The following is a 19874-nucleotide window of genomic DNA, read 5'->3' on the forward strand; positions in this document are numbered from 1 at the left end:
AAACGATCCTCACCTGGCGTTTGTGGTGCTAAATATGATGAAGGTGAGTGAGAGAGGCACTAGCAAACACAACTCATTGTCATGTGGTGGCCTTCTGCAGGACAAATCTCATGCAAATGTACACGGTAGTCATTGGAAAGATAGAGCATGCACAGGGAAGCATGTCACCTTACAGACATTCATCTGTAACAAGTGAAATCCATACTCATTCTGGGAGCAGAAGGATTTTGAGCCACTGCGAGAGTTTGAAATATCTATGCAACATATTTATCTTAGCCTGCGGCTTCAGCACTTAGTGTTCTGCACAGAGAGGGGCTTTCACCTCTTCCTGGCAGAAGTAACAGCCTGGCAATCGCCTTTGTGTGATTAATGCAACCAAGTGTTAAGTGTGGGCAAAAAATGGGACAATTCTTTGCTCATGCAAACCCATCATCCCAGCGGTCGGTCTGGGTCAGGAGAGATTATTTATTTTCTGGTGGGCAAAATGTGCTTTAATGCACAGAGAAGTGACTTAACTCCAGGTATGCAAAAACAAGGGGTTGATTTCACGTGGCTGATTCCTACAGATGAATCCATCATTTTGGCACTTGGTATAAACCAGAAGATTGGAAACAATGGGTGTGATTGATAACAAAGAGTAGATTTACATGGGTCACCTTCTCGGGCTGAAATACATCCTCTGTCTTTGTGGAGTGCCCTTATTCCCCAACACCACGCAAAGATCATAATCATAGCTCCCTGTGCCTCCTTGCATACCTTTCTATCCCTCTGAATTTGCACTCAGGGCATTTGCTCTCATTTATTCAAAGGCCAGGCAGAGTTTTCACCAAAACTCTGTCTTCCCCAAATGTTGGGGAATGATGGTGGCACCCTGAGATCTGCCAGCCTGGTGGAAATCACAGAATCACAAAAACATTAATGTTGGGAAACCCAGTAAGACCATCTAGTCCAACCATCAGCCCATGTCCTTTCACATCTCTGACCACATCACCCTTAATGCTTGCTAGGCCAAGTTCAAGGAAGAATAAACTCGAATCTGGGGCAGTGCTGAGACATTTATGCCTTCCCCGCCGGTGGCAGAGCAGCCTTTCCAGCCAAGGGGAGAAGGTGTGCACTTAGCTCATAAAAATAAATAGTGTTCTCTGCTGCATTCCTGGACGTAATGTTTGCAGATCTGATATTCACTTGTGCCGCTCCGGCAAGCATTAGTTGGCTCAAATACTAAATATTTACATAGCGTGTGTCACGTGCAGGCTGCGAGGAGGGAAAGCATCATCGCTCCCACTTACAAGGCAGTTAAGTGACTTGTCTGTGGCTGCTCTGCAAAGACCCCAAGCAGGACCTACGAGTGAGCGGAGCCCTGGGCACGGAGTGATCTCTTCCTCGGGGATTTGAGAGCTGTCGTTTTAGGGAAAGGTAGCCCTTGGCAGTGAGAAAGGAGCAATAGAGAGCTCAGCATGGGCAAAGTGTGTGCGCCATGGGGGCATCACAGAGTTGCATGGCTTAATTTCACGCGGGACGCGGTGCCAGAGCATTTGAAGAAGCAGCAGCTGCCACTAACTCCAGATATGACCCGGACTTCTGAGAAAACTCATCTCTTCCCATTGGCGTGGCAAACAAATCATTGCTCTTTCTGTTGACAACAAGCCATAAATTACCCTGTTATATAAAAGGGACCGGCAGCCCGGAGAGCTGCGGCCAGGCCAGCGAGTAGGGGGCTTGCTTCATCCAGGAGGGGCAAAATCCTGTGTTGAAGGGAGGTGCCCCCGGTTTACCCAGCAGCACGCTGGCTTTCTGGCTTTTTTTTTCACTGCAGGCTTCTGCAGTAAAGGTCGCGTAGATGGCTTGAGAACAGCTCACCCCACTCACTGCATGTCATGCGAATGCAGCCGAAAGTCTCCCAGGACTGGTTGTCTCCTGCATGTTTATTTTATTCAGTGGTATCATGTCAGTGTGTCTGCCTAAATATAGCTTCTGTGAAGAGCATTTCTAAGTTTCCTGTTACAGTTTCACTCGCAGTTACCTTACAGTAAATGGAGGAAAATCAATGTAAGCTCCATTACGCGCCGCCTCTAAATGTGCCTTGCTGGAAATTCTGCCTGGATTGATTCTCTTCCTCTGGAAACCGCGTGCCCTGTCTGCCTCCCTCCCTCTGCCTTCTCCTTTATTTTATTTTTTCTGTTGGAACAAACCACGACTTTATCATTCCAAACCCCTTGCTCTCCTTTATCTGACGTGCCCTGCAGATAAGCCGCTCGGAGGAACTGACAGTGCAGAAACCACGGAGTCCCTGGGCAGAGTTGCCACTGTAAAGCCCAGATTAATTGACTTCATGTAGCATTTGGACATGACCATATCGGCAGCTTAGACAGAGTAAATTGAGCAGAAGGGTCAAATTCAAGGTAATCTCTGAATAGCAAACGTTAGCTGAAGAGATTGCTTTTGTCCTTTACGGCCTCAATGATCCCACAAATAGCGAGAAAATGATTGCTTTAAAAATGTATTCCCTTCTCCGTGGTGTTTCAACACAGCTCCCTTACCCGTCCCTTCCAGTTCTACGGATCTACAGCTACGCAACAAAAATACTATTATCATATCCCTGCGGTGTTGGTGTCAGTCAGTCTCCAGTAAACACTCACGGCTATAAAATGATCCAACAGATGTTCTGCTGGAGAGGAGTAGTCTGAAATAGAAAGTCTAAAAATACATTGGCAGGACCAAATCACACCCTCATTCTGCTGCCAGGCTCTGCCATTTCAGGCCCACAGTTGGCTCTCCGGCCCCCTTTCAGAAATGGTACATATTGGTATATGTGTTTAAAAGCTTGGACTTGTAGAATGTAATACTCAGAGGGGTGCTGTTGGTATGTGTGAAAAGCAAAGCAAATTGCCTCAGCTGATGTAGGGAAGTGGGATGGGTTATGGTGGAGGAAGAGCAAGGCTTGGCCTTGAGGAGCAAAGAACAATAACTGGGTGATGCTGCTGGGGAGCTGGGGCTGGATATGGGGCTCCTGCACTCCTGTTGTGAGTGCCCAGCCCCTGGTACAGCAGAACTACTTCAGCAAGATATTTCTTTTTTCATTATTGTCATTTTTTCCACATTTCTATAGCCTGGGGTGGAGCAAGAAGGATAGCACAGAGCCCACAGGGGATAAGAAGTAGTTCTACATAACCACGTCTATGGAAACCTGGAGACACATGCAGGGTTATGTTGTGCTTCTTTGAAAGGAGAGACTTAAAATGCGTACTGGGGACATCTGCTCTGCAGAGAAGAGGGCTGCAAACAGGAGGGCCCAAAAGAGGGACCCTACAGACCATCACCATCGGGCCCTAGGGGGCTCATTGCAGCAAGTGAGGAGCAGGTGACAGCGCTCCTTTAGGCCTCCGGTTGCGCTATCTCAGGCTCTGATCCTATCAGACAAGATGAGGCCACAGCAGCAGCTGGCTGGGAGATTTCCAGGAAAAAGCAGTGAGCAGCCAGTGCACTCCTGCCTCACAAACCAGGCACTGCTCAGCACGGCTCAGGGTCAGGGGCTGAACCATGGACGGTCCTGACCCAGAGGGTCCTGAGGACTCATCCATCTGCACGCTCCATCCAATGCCTTCCCGAGGTGCTGCCTGGGATGCCATCTTCCTCTGTGAAAGAAAACAATACATCCAGAGGATGTTAAAGGATATAAGCTGGAGTGCTTTGTCTTCTGAGATGACACAAGCCTCTCTAATTTATCACTGATTAATTCTTGTTCCTTGTTGCTTTTTTTTTTTTTTTTTTTCCACAGAGGCTTCAGGCTGAACTCATAAACTCCAACAAGAATTCATATTGCTTCAGCTTCCCGACACGGGTTAAAATCAGTAACATTAAAGTTGATTTTAAACACTTTGGTTTATCAAAGCAATTTTCTCAGCATTCCAGAGTGCTGTATTTTTTTTTTCCCCGCTGTTATTTGCAATGCATTAGGTGCAGTGAAAGTGTTTCACAATCCCATTTGCTTTCAAAACCCTTTCTACCAAACCCTGCAATGAGGATATAATTCATTTGGTGGAAAACAAACATTGGACCCAAGGTGCAGTGCGTGCAGAGGAGCTCAGACACCCATGGGTTTTGCTAAAATAAAGTTGTAGTGTGTCACTGTCCTGCAGAAGCTGCTGGCCTTGTGCAGCTCATATTAAAGCCATAAAATATATCAGTGCTTTTAAATAAACTCTTCCTTGGCCAATTGCTCTGCCCTGAGCTGATGTTTGCAAATGCACTGTGTCATTATCAGCTGAATAAATGCATGTGCAAATTTGCTAGAGCACAGCACCTGAAAGGGAAGAGCAGACATTTCTGCAGGTGGAAAGAGGTTGCAAGAGGCAAAGTGGAGGCATAGATTTGATGCATCAGTTCTGCAGGTGAGCCCCCTAATGAGGGCAGCTGGGTTGTACATGCATGGCACCCTGCTGTGCTGCAGCCCTGCCCGAGCTGTGCAAAGCAGGATTTGGGAAGCTGATCCACAACTGCTGCAGGCTCACTGCTGCGATGCAGTTTGCAGCCATGCACGCACCACGTTGTGAATTTTCACTTCTGAAAATCAGGTCAGCTCTCAGGTGCCAAATGTGGCATTAGAAGTCTAATTTTAGGCTCACGGCTTCTGAAAGCATCCCTGTACATGCTCAGCTCTGCCCAGCTTCTGCAGGCTGGCAGGGAAATTTGCATCAGGGAGGTTTTGCTGTCTGCACCCAGACAGATGCAGAAAGATGATCTGGATAGAGAAGCCTGTGTGAAGGCAAGACAAGCAAAAAAATCCAGATGATTTGCTTCTCAGCACAACTTTGGGGCTGAACTCGCAGAGGTCCATGTGCCAGGAACACGTAGAGACAACCTGAAGCCCCAACCTGCAGGCAGAGGGTCAGGACGAGGTGCACGAGGTGCTGCTGGCCCCGGTGACTGAAACCACTGCTGTGGGCTGGGGGAAGCTGAGGGCTGCAGAACAGGGAGATGGGAGCAGGGATGGAGGAGGCAGGCTGCAACGAAGGAGGGGTGACCACTCACTGCCCTGCGCCCCGACCGTGTCCATAACTGATCCTCTGATGTGACCCCTGGGTTATCTCAGGATGCAGATTAACAAAGTTCTTGTTTGCAAAGGACAGTGGTGTGAGTTATCTGAGATGCTGGCTATATGCATGAAAATACAATACTTGGAGCTCCTCGATGCAAAGGGCTGTGATGTGATAGGGAGATACATATTATAGGGTCTTAAATCATGTCTGCAGCACTGATTACAAATTCCCGTAGTCCTGCCTCAGCATGCAGGGGGATCAGGGTCAGACCTGGAAATTATTCCATGCAGATGGACGATTCAAGTGCTCCAAATTCCTGCATGGACTCCAGGAGAGGACTTTGCTTATGCTCTGCCTTCATTTTCACTCTCCCTTTTCCCTTCCAGCCCTGGCAGATGTGTGGGACACAGCAGTTTGTATCCAGCCCTTCGCCTCTTTGGTTCTCCTGGGCTGACCTTCAGAGGATGTGTTTTTAATACCATCTCTATACATAAAGGGCAGTATTGCTTTGCCGTAAGCTCTGCTCCTGTGCGTTGCATCCAGGCTGAAAGCCGTGGGATGTTTGAGGCCACTGCTCTGAAAGCATCCAGGGAGGTGCCATGGAAGTGAAACAACTTCTGAGCCCTCCCATGCCGACACCAACACCATGCGCAGGGATTGTTTTCAGCTCTTTATCAGTAAAGGGGAGCAAAGTGCTATTATCTGAACGTAGTGACTTAAGGATAAAAACTCTTCATGTCTCCAAGAAAACCCTAAGTGCTTGAGGCTCTGTACTGCTCTTCTTTAAATGACCCTTTCTTAAAGAAGACCCAATGGGCATGCTGGAGATGACTGCAGATAGGGGAGCTAATTAGTTTGCAACCTGCAGCTGCAAATATGAAACGTGGGGGGAAGCTTGTTGTTTTACCTAATTCTGCAGCTCTAAAGAGGAAATAATGGCCATGCATTGCAACCAGGACCACTGGGGTAGCCCCAGGGCTGCTGATAAGCAGCAGGGTTAGGGCAGGAAGACAACATCTCATTGCAGGCAGTCACCAACAGAACTGGAGATGCACTCATGGAAAGAATAAGGGTTCTGGGGGAGAGCAGAGGTGAGTGTGCTCCTGAAGGGAATCCTAGAATGGCCTGGGTTAAAAAGAACTTTAAAGATCATTGGGTATCAACACCCCTGCCATGGGCAGAGTCACCAACCACCAGACCAGGCTGCCCAGAGCCACATCCAGCCTGGCCTTGAATGCCTCCAGGGATGGGGCATCCACAAGAGAGAAGAGATTGTCTAAAGAAGGGCTATGAAGATGGGGAAAGGCCTAAAACCTTGCAGCACAGCTGGGCTTAAGTGTGCTGGTTCAGAGTACAGCCCTGCTGATGGCTGTGAGCAAAATGAGAGCTTTCGCCTCCCGTGCCTGTAATTAGGCTGCACAGAAGGCAAAATATTCCACGATGACAACTTGAGAGCTGAAAGAAATAGGTCTTAGGCAGACGCTGATTTGCAGGATAAACAAATCAGTTCGGCTCAGGTTCGTCCCCTCTGCCGCTGACGTTCTTTGTTCTTTGATTTAAAGTGTCAAATACAGCACTTGTGCCGCACACAAGTGACAAAAGCCAGGACAGGCCCATAAATCTGCAAGCAGAGCATACACCCAGTGCCCCCGGAGGTCTGCTGCTTTTGTCTATCATCCTCGGGCCTGGAGGAGCTTGGCGCTTATGCAGGGCTGCCGTTCCATAAAGCAGAACTCCATTTTCAGAGCTCTAACAGCTTGCAAGTGAAACGATAGCCTTTGATGCTGAGCTCTCCCAGGATTACCGGGCTGTATTAGGTTGTACAAGCAAGCAGATTGAGCTTTGTTAATTTAAACTCTCAGTCTCCAAATTTGAGGGGGGAGCAGGGGGTGATGAGGGGAGGCAGATGCTTGTCCTGCCCCATCCCATCCCACTGCTGTGGTATTGCCATTCCAGCAACAGATGACAGTGCTGCCCCCGGTCCCCATCCCATTTGAAATGATGTCCCTCATAAAGGTTCATTTGTGACATGATGTGGAGATGTGGCATTTGGGGACGTGGTTTAATGGGCACGGTGGTGATGAGTTGATAGTTAGACTCAGTGATTTTAAAGGTCTTTTCCAACCTTAACGATTCTATGATTGCATGATTTTATTATTTTAGGAAAGAGCGAGGCCCACAAACCAGGGTCGGGTGCTGGGCTCCTCCCTGCTATTGCCCCATCACTCAGCGCTGGGGCATTCCTTGAGGACTGGAAAGCTCAAGTTCATCAAGTCAGTTCAATGGAAGCCACTTGGAAACGAGTTCAGCTGAAAGCAGACAAGGAAATAAATTACTAAGCGATGTCTCCTGAAGACACGTGCTCTTAATGGGAAGTTGAGCTTGGGTTTGAAAGGACTTTGCCTCCTTTAGAGGTCTGTGGGTCCTCTGAGTTCCAGGTTTAAACCGAGACATAATTCAGCCCTTTTAATAATTAAAAGGCATTTGAGTCTCCTTAGTCCAGAGGAGCAGATAAGCAGCTTTCTGAGCACTAAAACTCAGGCTGGTTTTATAAGGGGCATTAGTGCAGTGGTCTTCCAGTGTTCAGTAACAGGAATATTAACGTACAGACAGGCTTAGAGGAATCATCTAATATTCAATCTTTTGGCATTTACGTTTTTTTAAACATCACTGCCACTCAGTGTGGATGCTGCTGCGTGCCCCCAGGCCAAGGGAAGGGAGGCCAGGAGTTGGACTCGATGATCCTTGTGGGTCCCTTCCAGTCAGGATATTCTATGACTCTATGATAATAAATAGTGCTGAGCGTGACGGGGCTGTGCAGTGTGCTCGTATCTCTGCTCGGTGGGGTCGGGATCTCCAACAACATCCTTAAGCCCATCCTGGAGCTGCCACCCTGTCCCAACTCTCTGCTGTCCATACGGTGGGTGATGGCTGGAGCCCCATGCTGGGCAGCCGCTTGCATCAGCCCTGTTTCTTTCTATCTTAAAAATAGGCAGGGAGCCGTGCCATAGGCTGTGTGCTGCTGGAGCCAGGCTTGCTTCACACTGCAGCAGCGCTGGGACTCCAGCCCACAACACGAGGGCAGTGGGATGGGCACCTTCGTTAGGGCCGGGGCGGTAACGAGGAGGATTGAGGAGGTCTCAGTTTCTTTATCTCCTGTAAGAAGGTTTGTGGCATAAGACGATACCTTGCTGCAAGGCAGTCTGGTCAAGTGGAAATCAACACTGGCTAAGTAAAGGCTGATCATCCTGCTTAAAGACTTGAATTAAAAAGCTTTGCCAATCAGCTTTGACTGGTAGAAAAAGGACGGGGCATTAGGATCAGCCACGGGACTGCAGGAAGCAGGACTGTCCCCTCCATTTTTTTGCTTCTTTTTGTGCTTGCTGACACCTCCCATTAATCTGGCTGGAAGCTGAGCTATATTAGTAACTGCAGGGTATTTACACATTGCTTTTGCCAGCAAAAAAAAAAATCTGCCCATTAGTGTCCATCTAGGAGCTAAATCCTCTGTTGGAGGAGCTGTCACTGCTCTGACAAATAGAAACGCTAATGCTGCCCAGTGCCTGAAAAGCCCCTGGAATCAGCCCTTACTCCTTGGTTATATCAGCATTATTTTGTCTGTGCTCAGTGGGGACACTGGGATCAGAGCAGTCGAAGGCACAAAGCCAGGCAAAAGCAGCAGGGCCTCCCTCAGCCCTCATTCCCCCCAAATCACTTTCTTCTCAGATAGAGAGGTGATGCATTGGCACAGCTGCCCAGGGAGGTGGTAGAGTCACCATCCCTGGAGGTGTTAAAGAATTATGGAGATGCGGCACTGAGAGACGTGGTCAGCGGGCATGGTGAGGTGAGTTGGGGTTGGACTGGTGATCTTAGTGGTCTTTTCCAACCTTAATGATTCTAACTGCTTTCATCTGGCTGGAAGCCCATCTCGCCACTCCCTGCTCCTTAGAGGCAGCGTACCGTGCTGTCCCTCACCCGCATGCTGAATAGGAAAGGAGGGTTTGAGATACCTTGTGTTTGGTTTTCCTGATCCCATTGCCAAAGAAACACCCCGAAAGTGTGGGATTGGGGAGCCCGAAGGAAGAGAGGTTACGAAAGGAGCTGTGGGTTATCAGAGCAAGTGCATTCCTGCAGGGCAGGGCAGCCAGGACCGCTTTCAGAAAGCCCAGGAGGTGTTTGCACAGCACCCACTGCTTGTCCCAAGAACATTTCTTAAATTGTTTCTAGCACTTTGGAGTGCTTGGTTGTGCCTTGTCTGTGATTACTGCGTGAGCGAAAGCCCTTTGGAGGTGGCCGCCATCATGATTACAGCAACGTTCCTCTCTTGTAAAATGATCTAATCAAGTCACTGTTAAATGCTCTGCTCCTCACATCCACACCCAGCACTCAAACCCAGGAGACACAAGAGGAGCACAGGCATTTGTAGTGGAGTCAGGGCATGAGGGAAGCTGTTCCTTGCTGTCACTGCATCATAAAATCATTAAGGTTGGAAAAGCCCAAAATCATCTAATCCAACACCCCCACCATGCCCACCGACCACGTCCCTCAGTGTCACACCTTCACAGTTCTTGAATATCTACAGTGATGGTGACCCTATCACCTCCCTAGGCAAGCCTGTACCAATGCATTACGGCTCTTTCCGAGAAGGAATTTTTACTAATATGCAACCCAAACCTCCTCTGGAGCAGCTGAAGGCCGTCACCTCTTGTGCTATCTCTGTTACCTGGGAGAAGAAGCCAACCTCTTATGACAGCCCATTTTCTTCACAGCACAGCGTCCAAAAGGGTTTTCAGAGCACCACTGCTTTTGAATGTTTTATTGGCCAGCACAGGATATTGCACTGTCCAGCAGCAAAGCAATGCAAGGCAGGGTTTATAAGTGCACGGCTGTATTTCCAGGTCTGAGGCAGGCCAGAGAGTTCTGAGCACTACAAATCTGGGCCATTTAGCTATGGACTGACTGCTGCTGCTGCCTCGTAATTTATCTGGAGAGCAGTTAAAGCCCTTGTAAAAATGTGTTCCTGATTACAGAATGAGACAGGCTCTCAAGAATTATACAGTTCCAGGAGTTGAGGAGTAACTTTTGCGGAAGGATTTATATGAACATCGTTTTGGTTTATATCAAGCAAAATCCCAAGTAATCCAGCGCGAGGGAAAACTACCACTGGAAACCTGCTGCAAACTCTACAACAGGCAGCTGCATCCTTCTTTAAACCAAATGTGAGTGGGGGCTGTGCATCCCTGCGTGCAGCAAATCCTCTTCGGAGAGGCTGAGCGCAGAGACGGGCTGAACTCGGCACCGTAGTGGAGGTGAGCCCATCCCACCCCACGTCCCTTCTTGGGAACCACAAGAGCCTCATCCCGATTCCTCCAGAACTGCTGCATGCTCCAGGCCCTGGCTCCGAGCGGCTTCAAACAAGCGCTAATCTGCGGAGCCTGCAGAGGGGGACCGAAGGAGCGGGCAGCACAGCGGGAGCCGCACACACAGACTTTTATGGCCACAAAGGCCAAGTCGCACCTGCTGACGGTTGTGAATAGACTTGCAGACAGCACCAGGTGTGCCATTTCAACAGATTTCACAACTGGGCGTGCCTTTCATCTATCTATAGAGCTACGGCCAGGGGATGAAGCCTGCTCGGCAATTGTCCTAATTTAGCAAAAATCCCATTCGGCCGGTGGGCCGCCCTGCGCGGTCCGCGCGCGTTTGAGGAGCAATTATATCGGTTGCCCTTGGGCTGGCCCCAGCCCTGCAGGGAGTTGGGGCACGCTGCCTTTGTCCGCGGCAGGGAGGGATGGAAATGAGGCAGCGGGCAAAAAGGCGAGCGGCCGCCAGCGGGGAGCAGCCCTGCAGCCGCGGCACCTGGCCCAGGATTCATCACTGGGAATCGTGCTGGTAGGTGCTACACAAATATGGCAAGGAAGAACAAAAATACACAATATCCGCGTGCTCACAAAGCACTGGCCGTGTCGTTCCTGCCATCTCGTAGTAAATCTGATGATGACTTCGTTGCCACTATTGTATGATTTCTAACAAAGCTTGTTGTATCATTTTGGTATCGATCGATTATCTCCATCTCCCAAAGCCACATCGGGAAGATCAGAGACACTAAGGTTTGTTATTTAAGTGTGGTCTGATCGACTGTGCTCAATAAAAGAAAGACGCTGATCTCACAGGGAAGGCGGGATGAAATCAGATAAGGTCTTTGTAAGCCGGAGTCAGTATTCATTACCAGCAAATGGGGACTCTGTTTTATTCCAAACGCGGGCTCTCCGTGGCCATATGTGTGGTGGCACGTCCGAAGGATGGGTCTGAAATGCAGACATGATTTCAAGATTCCATTAGAAGCACTTTTCTCCTGCCTGGGCTTGGCCGATGTATATCAGATTTGCTCTAATTATGATCTCTGAAATGAGCCCTGATGAAAAAAAGTGGGATCTGAATTGCTCTCGTCGTATTTTTGTATATATGAATCATCCACCATTTGGAAAAAAGTCCAAACCCTTTCTCCTGCATTTTCAAACCGTCCTGATTACTCATAAAGATCACCACCAAAATTAACAGGGAAGAAGGAAAAGGATGAACGTACTTTAAACTCTGTCCAATGGACCGTGTCCAGGGGAGGGCTGGACTAAGCAGCCTCCTGCTCACAGCAGCAGCAGTGTGGGTGAGATCTGGGAAGTCTGGCACTGCCCTCAGTCCTTTCCCAACACTGACACTCCTGGGCAGGCAAGGCACTATTAATAAGTCATATTTTATTCAGTTTTGAAGGCCACAGCAGCTATAGGACACATACTGAGCGCTGTAACGATGCACAACAATGCAGACCGTGCCCTAAAACATCTTCCAATGTAAATATATCAGACAGACCAAATTTATTTACTTTTCATGACTATTCAGCCCTCGACTGTCCACAGGCACAACTCAATGCAACTGTGCTGAACTCTCATGAGAGGTGTCCAACTCCACAGGCTGCCACAGCTCTCTCCAGTCACTTCTCAGTGAGCTTTCCTCCCGTCAGCACAAGAGGCGAGCACCAGTTTTAAAGGCTTTTTATTTATATTAATTTATTAAGCACCTCTTTAGATCTGCAGCTATTTCAAATCACTTCCCTGCCGCACTTATTCCAGCTGCTATGTGAAAGTTTGCACATTCCCTCTACTCGTCTTCTAAAAATACTTCATACCTCCGCAGCCCTACAAGTACAGATAATGCAGACATCTTAATTAACACTAACTCAGTGAATAACATAAACAACTCTGTAATTAAATGTCCTGACTTGATTCTCTCTCATTCATGCTATTAACAGTTTCACGTGACAAACAGTCCACATCTAAATCATGCTGGCAGAATAATATACATTTCAATTAGACCACTTTATTAAATCAAATTGTGCTGCTCAGTATGTCTGTGCAAGCTGCATGGCCTTCAGTGTAAACTGCACAAATGATGATAAAGTCTCTCATTAAAGCACTTCTGACTGCGGGGTTTCAAAGGAGCGTTACTGGAGGGGAAAGTCCCACTCTTCACATTTTGGTGATATGGAATCTGAGACGACAGAGAAATCACTTGTGTTAGCCACCTTGGAGTCAAATGAGAAGAATTTGGCCTCTCAGGTCCTGCTCTAGAGGACAAAGTTTGATCTAATTAAGCAAGTACTATCCATAAAACAAACAAAGAAGTATGTGTTCCCGTAGAAACCCCCCATCACTCAGCCCACCACTGCTGCTCAGCGTTCTGCTGAGAGCAAAGAGAAGTACGCAGCCTTACAGCTGGTCTATTGTCAGAACGACGTGTTAGCAAAAGGATTTACAGACATGTTTGCTTATGAAATAAAAGTCTGCATGTTCAGAAATGCAAGCATTTTCTCTGGTACAGGAGCTACACAGAGAAAGCTGTTCCCTGAAAGCTGTGCAGAACTCAACAACACAGTTAGGATATCTGTCACTACGAAGCTGTGCTGCCTTCCCCAAAATATTAGGACAAACAGCTCTGAGAGCTCCAGTGAATACACAGCTGCCAGAATGTACAGCCAACAGCAGCAGGCTGGCATAGCAGCTGCACTGTGGCCCTGAGCATCTCTTCAAAACAGTGGTAGAGCAATGCCATGAAAAAGGAGAATCAGGCACATCTCCTTAGGCTTTGACTGAGAATTAATACCTGACTCCTGGAGACAAATACTGGCCCCAGTGCAGCTCATCAGATTTTTGCTAATGATGGATTACTTCAGATTTTACTTCGGATTTTAATTCCAAATTTACGGTGAGAATGATTTGAAAACTGTAGCAAGGTGAGTTGATGAAGGCAGGCAGACTTGCAGTTTTCTGTGCCCACAGACCCAGCAGGAGATCTTCTCTTGAAATCAGGGTGCTTTTATATTATTTTTTTGGTAGCTTGGGTGCTATGTTATTTTGGAACCACGTGAAGCTGAAGATGACACCCATCGTCTTGGGAAAAGCCTCATCATAAGCAAACTTCATGGAGTCTTCTAAAGGTATCTCTACAACTTCAATCAGCTCTCCTTCCTCAGGTTGGCCACCTCCTTCACTCGTTCTCATCTGGTCTGTTACTTCTGCATAAAACAACGTCTGCCTGGAACCTGTCACACCTACTCCAGACCTGGAAAAAAGCAGAGGAAACTTTAGACAAAAAACGATATCTAGAAACCTGAATCCTTCACTTGGGTCCCGACTCTCCATCAGTGTCATTTGGAGCTTTCAAAAGCAATTTGTTAACATGGAAATGGAATACAACTTTCATGTCAAAACGTCATCGGTTTTGAATACAGTTGCATGTTAAATCGTTCCGTCTTCAAATATATTCTGCGACTTCGGGGAAACGTGAATGTGAGGGAAGATAAGAAACATTTTCTTAATTGGTGAACAGTTGTTCTACATACACTGAAATCAACAGAAGTTCTTTCAATTAATCTTGGTGAGAACAGGACTGCGCCATGACTCACACAGATCTACAAACAACAGAGTGAAGCTCCTCAGTGTATCTGCATGCTATTATTGCTACATTTGCTTACTTGTTTTTACACAAATATTTAGATTTTTTACTCTTAAGAAGATTAGGTCCATTCACAGCTGGAATCCTCTGTTCGTGGACTGGAGAAGTACAATAGAAAGGCAGCTTGAAAGTCTTTCTCTATCCTTCCTGAACTTTAGCCTTGACCCAAATGGACTACTGTAAGCTCACATGTATCTGAAGTAATTGTCTTCCCACTAAATTTGTTACAGTGGATTTAGTTGAGGATATTTTAGATTATATCATCTTTCTTCAGCCAGACCACTTGCTGTGCATTATACTTCTTATTTGTTAATCCTCTATTTCCTTGAGACTATTTCATTTAGATGTTTTTAAATAAGGGATTAGTACATAATCCACTCATTTAGTCCTTCCAAGAAAATATTCACATTGTAATTGCAATTTTGTCATTTCATATGATTACAGGCGACTTTTCAGACTGAAGCTGGATCCAGAGTTCACTGAAGCTATGAATCAGGACTTAGGGAAAGCTGAAAAATTAGCCTCTGTTTTGTTATATACACAGAGGATGCCAAGATTTGTAGCAGTGTTACAATCTTAAGAGTGCATATCCATACCTGCTCAGTCACTAGTCCAGCCAGTCTGCAAATAACCCGACACAAAGGACACCCTATAGCAGGAATCCATTAGCTATCTCAGCTTTCTAAGAACAGTGGCAATTATCTTGTTTGGACAATTAACACTGATTATTGAAACTGGTTTCTTACATCAATATACACCTCCTTTTCTACACACAGCAGTGAAAAAGTGTATTATTTTCCTAAGACCACTACAGAAGTACTCTTGACTTTGGGTAAGGCATTTCACCCCTGCGGAATCATTCCTCCATCCCTACGAAGTGATAGAGCATCTTAAGCATCTTTCACACTTCCAAGGACTCAGAATGAAGGCTGCTATGTGATTTCAGTCACTGCAATGATGAAACACTTCATTCTCTGTTCTTCCTTTTCTTTTTTTTTCCTCTTTTCCTTCTTTTCTGCAGGAGGAAGCAGAAAGGATTTTTCCGAATCACCTACAGCCAGGTCTGCTGCTCTCTCTGTACAGTGACACTTGTTCTGCAGTTGTTTCTGTAGGAGTATAATAAACACGTGAACACTGCTTAAGATCCCCTCACCATTTAGCTGGGTGACTTTGGTGACTAAGCACACTGTGTTATTTATGCACACATTCACTGACTTATTGCCTAACTCCATGCCCATTTCAGAGTCTTCATTAAGACACAGGAACATATGCAAGATATTGTAATTCATAAAAGCAGGTAATAGATACTTTCTCATCTTTTTAATTTAATGTTTCTTTCTCCAAATGCTCTCACTCTGTCACTTGATCATTCTCACATGGAGCTATGTGCAATGCCCTTTACTAAATTAAACATTCTCCAGTATTGCCCACCACTTTCACATTTCCAGAATCTCAGGTATTCCTGTATTCTGCTTGTCTTTAGAAAACTGTAAAAATATCAGGGCTAATTGCAATCCATTTTTTAGTACCTTTGGTTTTTTATACAAATGAAAATTCTGCAGGTCTGTTGCTTTGAAGCCAACCCAAGCCTCCACCTGGATAAAGTAATAAAGTGCTTTAACATGTACCTTGGAAAATGTGTACACATTTCACTGATCTGTGGGCACAGGGAGGGAAAGAGGGGAGAGGCAGAAGGCAAGTGACTGCTAAAAAGGCTGCAATTTTGCTTTCAGGTGTGCTTTCAGGTTTATCTGTTACTAGAAATTTCTTATCCTTTCCCACAGTTATTTTCTGAGCACTTTGTTCAAGAAACTTTGGTGTGCCTTTATTTGTGGTCATATTCCCTTTTCTGCTGCCTTCTTTCTCTATCCTCAGTCTGCAACATATGTTTTTCCTTTCTGTACTATTTCACGCTACAAATAAAATGCTTTTGGTCTAAAATGAGTTACCTATTAACAGATTACAACAACATTCATTAGCTTTGCATCTGTGAAAATCACAGGGGTCAGCACACCCGAACTGCCAGCGATGGGAAAACCACCCCCCTGACAAAGGTGTCTCCCCTTTTAACACAAGAGAGATGCAGTTTTGGGGGAGGGCAAGCAGGGTCTAAACTCACAGCATTGGCCCTTCAAACTTCAGCCTCACTCTGTAGGTTTAGCCCCAAGCTGCTCAGACCAGGCATGGCATGGCTCATACTGACCCAGACCTATTACGCCTGGCTTGACCTAGCTCACTGTTCTAGATGGATTTCGATACGTCTGCATGGTTCCTGATTCTCATTTACCAATGTGGGACAAATGCAAATGATCTATACAAACTGCAGCTATGGTTCCCTGGTCTCTTTCTCAGAAGGATATTCTGAGTTTATAGTTACTTCAATTAGCAGCTACATGGCTGACAAAGTCTCTGGCAAATCATTAGGGCTTAAGCTCACAAACTCTACCTTCAAGAGAGAGACTTTTAAAAGACTCTTAGCACTAAACCTTAAGCATTGCTTCAGAGATGACAATGCCTTTGTCAACAGCAGGTCTAAGAATGTAAGCATGTCAAACTAAGGATACCAAAGCGGTATGGTTCTCATCATAACAATAACTTCAGCTTCAGTTGACTACATCAAAACAAGACTGCACACTGCTGTCCCACATTTCACTTCAACTAAATTGCCCAAACATTGTGTTCAAACCACGCTATTCCTTCAGACCTGTGAACAATTGGCAGCATCAGAGCAGCAAAGACGCAGCTGCAGCATTACTGCAAAGTGCTTCTCCTACCCTCCTGCACAGGGGTGGCACAAGGCTGCAATACAGAGACCGTCACTCCAAGCTGTTTCTGAAGCATGGCAACAGCAGCTCCCACCAAGCCTTTCTTTAGCTCTTCCCTTCTATCAAATGTATCAGGAAATACACAGCACATGAAAGCGAGCTCACAAAGCAGAACTTCTCACTCACCGAGTTCATAAGGTAACGTATTTGATTGATTCTACCAGCAGTTGGCTGGTAGAATCTTAAAAAAAAAAAAAAAAAGAAAAAAGTTAAGTAGTTCCTAAAAGCTACAAATGAGATTGAGTCCACCTCGTGGACCTGCTTCAAACAGGTACACACATGCACATGTCAACATTTGTGAGCAGGTCAAAATTGAAAGCACACACTTAACATTAGCTCTCTCCTTTTCTCATGTCCAGGTGCTCCTCTACTCAAATCCATTTTTACAATCAATATTTCAATTTAAAGGAACAGACAAGTACCTGTGAGAATACAGACAGCATTTGATACCGTACTCCTCTGTTGAAATGTGAGGAACAAGTAATTGAGATTAACTTATTAGCTAACTTACTATCAACTAATTAACTTTCTAGTTAAACTCGGATTTCTGATAGATGGTAATTAATAGCTAACTCTCCCATCTTTCAGATTTTAATGATATATGAAGAACCATCACTGATCTGTTCATATTAGCACAGAAATTTGGATATACAGTGAATACGTAACTCACGTTTACAAATAAATGACAGAAATCTCAGCTATCCATGCTGAAATCAAGAACTACTCAGGCACAAGATGTACACTGACGAACAGCGGCATGCAGCTCCTATTGTCACTTCTTAAGACCTTTGCACAATTCTGACTTTATAAGCAGCAGGTGCAGGAGAAAAGCAGAGAAGTAATTAACATAAAATTATATTACATTATGCCATCACCCAACAGGTGTACTGGCAGGTGATCTTTCTAATTATAATGCACTCCGACATTTTCGAGGCCGTCACTCTTTCTGCACAATAACCTGTGAATACAGACCACTTTTACCTCACTGCACACCGACTAATAGCCACGGCACAGCAATTGGAACATCCAATATTAATTCTGTGAATACTCTCCTTTGTTGTATACTTCTGGAAAAGTTTCAAATGTAGAAAGATTAAAGCAAGTGCCATTATTAATATAGGTAAGCCCTTAAACTAATCCATCCGAGCGTTTTAGAGGGCTGAGAACCTGCAGGACCTATTATACCCAATTTATATTCTCTCCAACCTCTGAGAGAAACTAAAGATGGAATAAAGGGGAAAGAAGTTGAACGAGAAGCTCTAAATAGCCTTTCTCCTGATGGGGTGACATATTACTGAAGTTTATAAATATTTTCCACGACAACCAAACATTTCAAGAACTTGCAGAAAATATTACAAGATGCAATATTTATGACAACATGTTTAGTAACAACAAAGCATTTCTTTGCCCCAGTCTTGTAACGAAACAAGTCTCAAGGAAGATAGTATCTCAAGCTATGAAACTAACTAAAAGCTTAATTCCAAATGGGATTGAAACTGAAAGCTGCTGGGATTCAATGACAGAAAGAATAATAATCCAGTATATGAGAAAGGCTCGTTCCCCCTTTGAAATCTTGCATTCAGGAAAACAAAGTGTGAAGAAATCCCACAGATTAGCAGTTTCACTGACAACAGTTTTCAAGAAGCCCCAATTTTCAATGCCACTGCTGCTCTATGATCTTCATTTTGCTGTTGGTCTAAATGGTTCCAATGGGTGTAACCATTGCATCCATGCTATTTTCGACTGAGGCCATACACACAGCTGCCTAGAACTCAGCACACTACTACGTGTCAAAACATTCAGAATGGAAAATGGAGCCTGCAAGAGTGGATTAGCTGCTGATGGAACAGAAAACAAACTTGCTGTAATGGTGAAATGAGCCTACTTCTATTCCATTTCAACCCCTACTCTGAGTTCTCACCACATACTGTCCATGTCCCTCCCCTTCTCAATCCACAGAACTGTGTTCATCTCTCTAGCAAAAACTGCTTATCCCTTTACATTTGTTGCATCTTCTGCTCTCCATATTCTTCTGTCAGATGTGCCTTTATTCAAGTTAGGCAATTTCATTCTCATTACCATGATACCAGGTGACATGAAGCATACAAGACAACTCCTTCCTTTCAGACCAAAGGATGGATCACATAAGTCCTTGCTTGCATGAAAGCCCTCTCACTGTGCACGGAATTCTGAGCTTTCATCTACAAACATATAGCAGGCTTAGTAATTCTGAATTATATTTCTATAAATATTTTTAATGCTTGCATCAAGGAAAGAGCCAACAGCTAACAGATTTGTAAAGAATGTGTCACATACAAACTATTTCAGCTATAACAGGATAATAGGACTGGTGAACAGGAGCAGCAGCAAAACCAATGTAACTTCAATTTATTAAAACTTCACTAATGTGACCAGTTTAGTAAGAAATCTGGAAATCACAATGCAGTAGGAAACTGAAGAAAGTGAATTTGGTGCAAAACCAGTATGAACATGGCACTCACGAAGTGAATACCACTGTCAAATTAAAGGTACACCAAACAGGATTCTGCTGGTACTCCGTTTAACATAGTTCAATATTTTGTTTTAAGACTTTCATATTCAAGTACTGTACTCCACTTCAGGCTCCACTTAAGAAAGATGCAGAACGGATGGAAAGAAGGCAGAGGACAGCACAAAGAATGATCAGACATTGAGAAAGCATTGTCTGAAGAGAAAGGTAAAATCAATGAAGACAGCTTTGCATAGACAAAAATAAAATCAAGAGGAGACATGTTCAAGCAAATACACAGTAGGTACAGATGTATGTCATGTCTGCTGGAAAGAGGGTAATAAATCACAGCCTGGAAATGAAGAACAGGAAAATGAGACCAGAAATCAGGAAAACCTTGCTTATAGTAAGGACACTTCAGACTGAATGCTTGGAAAGGCTATGAAATGATGTCATTTTAGAGAAAGCACAGATGCATGCTTGTTAGAAATGACATAAATCCAGCTGAGCCTC

The 19874-nt window shown here is 45.3% G+C and overlaps 1 protein-coding gene across 1 annotated transcript in view; it reads right to left on the minus strand.

Annotated features, from left to right (window-relative positions):
* Positions 1 to 13414: 13414 nt before the first annotated feature.
* Positions 13415 to 19874, minus strand: part of NUDT14 (nudix hydrolase 14) — a gene marked incomplete at both ends in the record, with an annotated part of 49133 nt that continues 42673 nt past the window's right edge. The window contains one exon of the mRNA XM_079537941.1: positions 13415 to 13655. Coding sequence (XP_079394067.1) covers positions 13415 to 13655 — 241 coding nt within the window. The remainder of the gene's footprint in view (positions 13656 to 19874) is intronic.

This window comes from Tetrao urogallus (assembly GCF_951394365.1).
Source record: "Tetrao urogallus genome assembly, chromosome: 6".
Lineage (NCBI taxonomy): Eukaryota > Metazoa > Chordata > Aves > Galliformes > Phasianidae > Tetrao > Tetrao urogallus.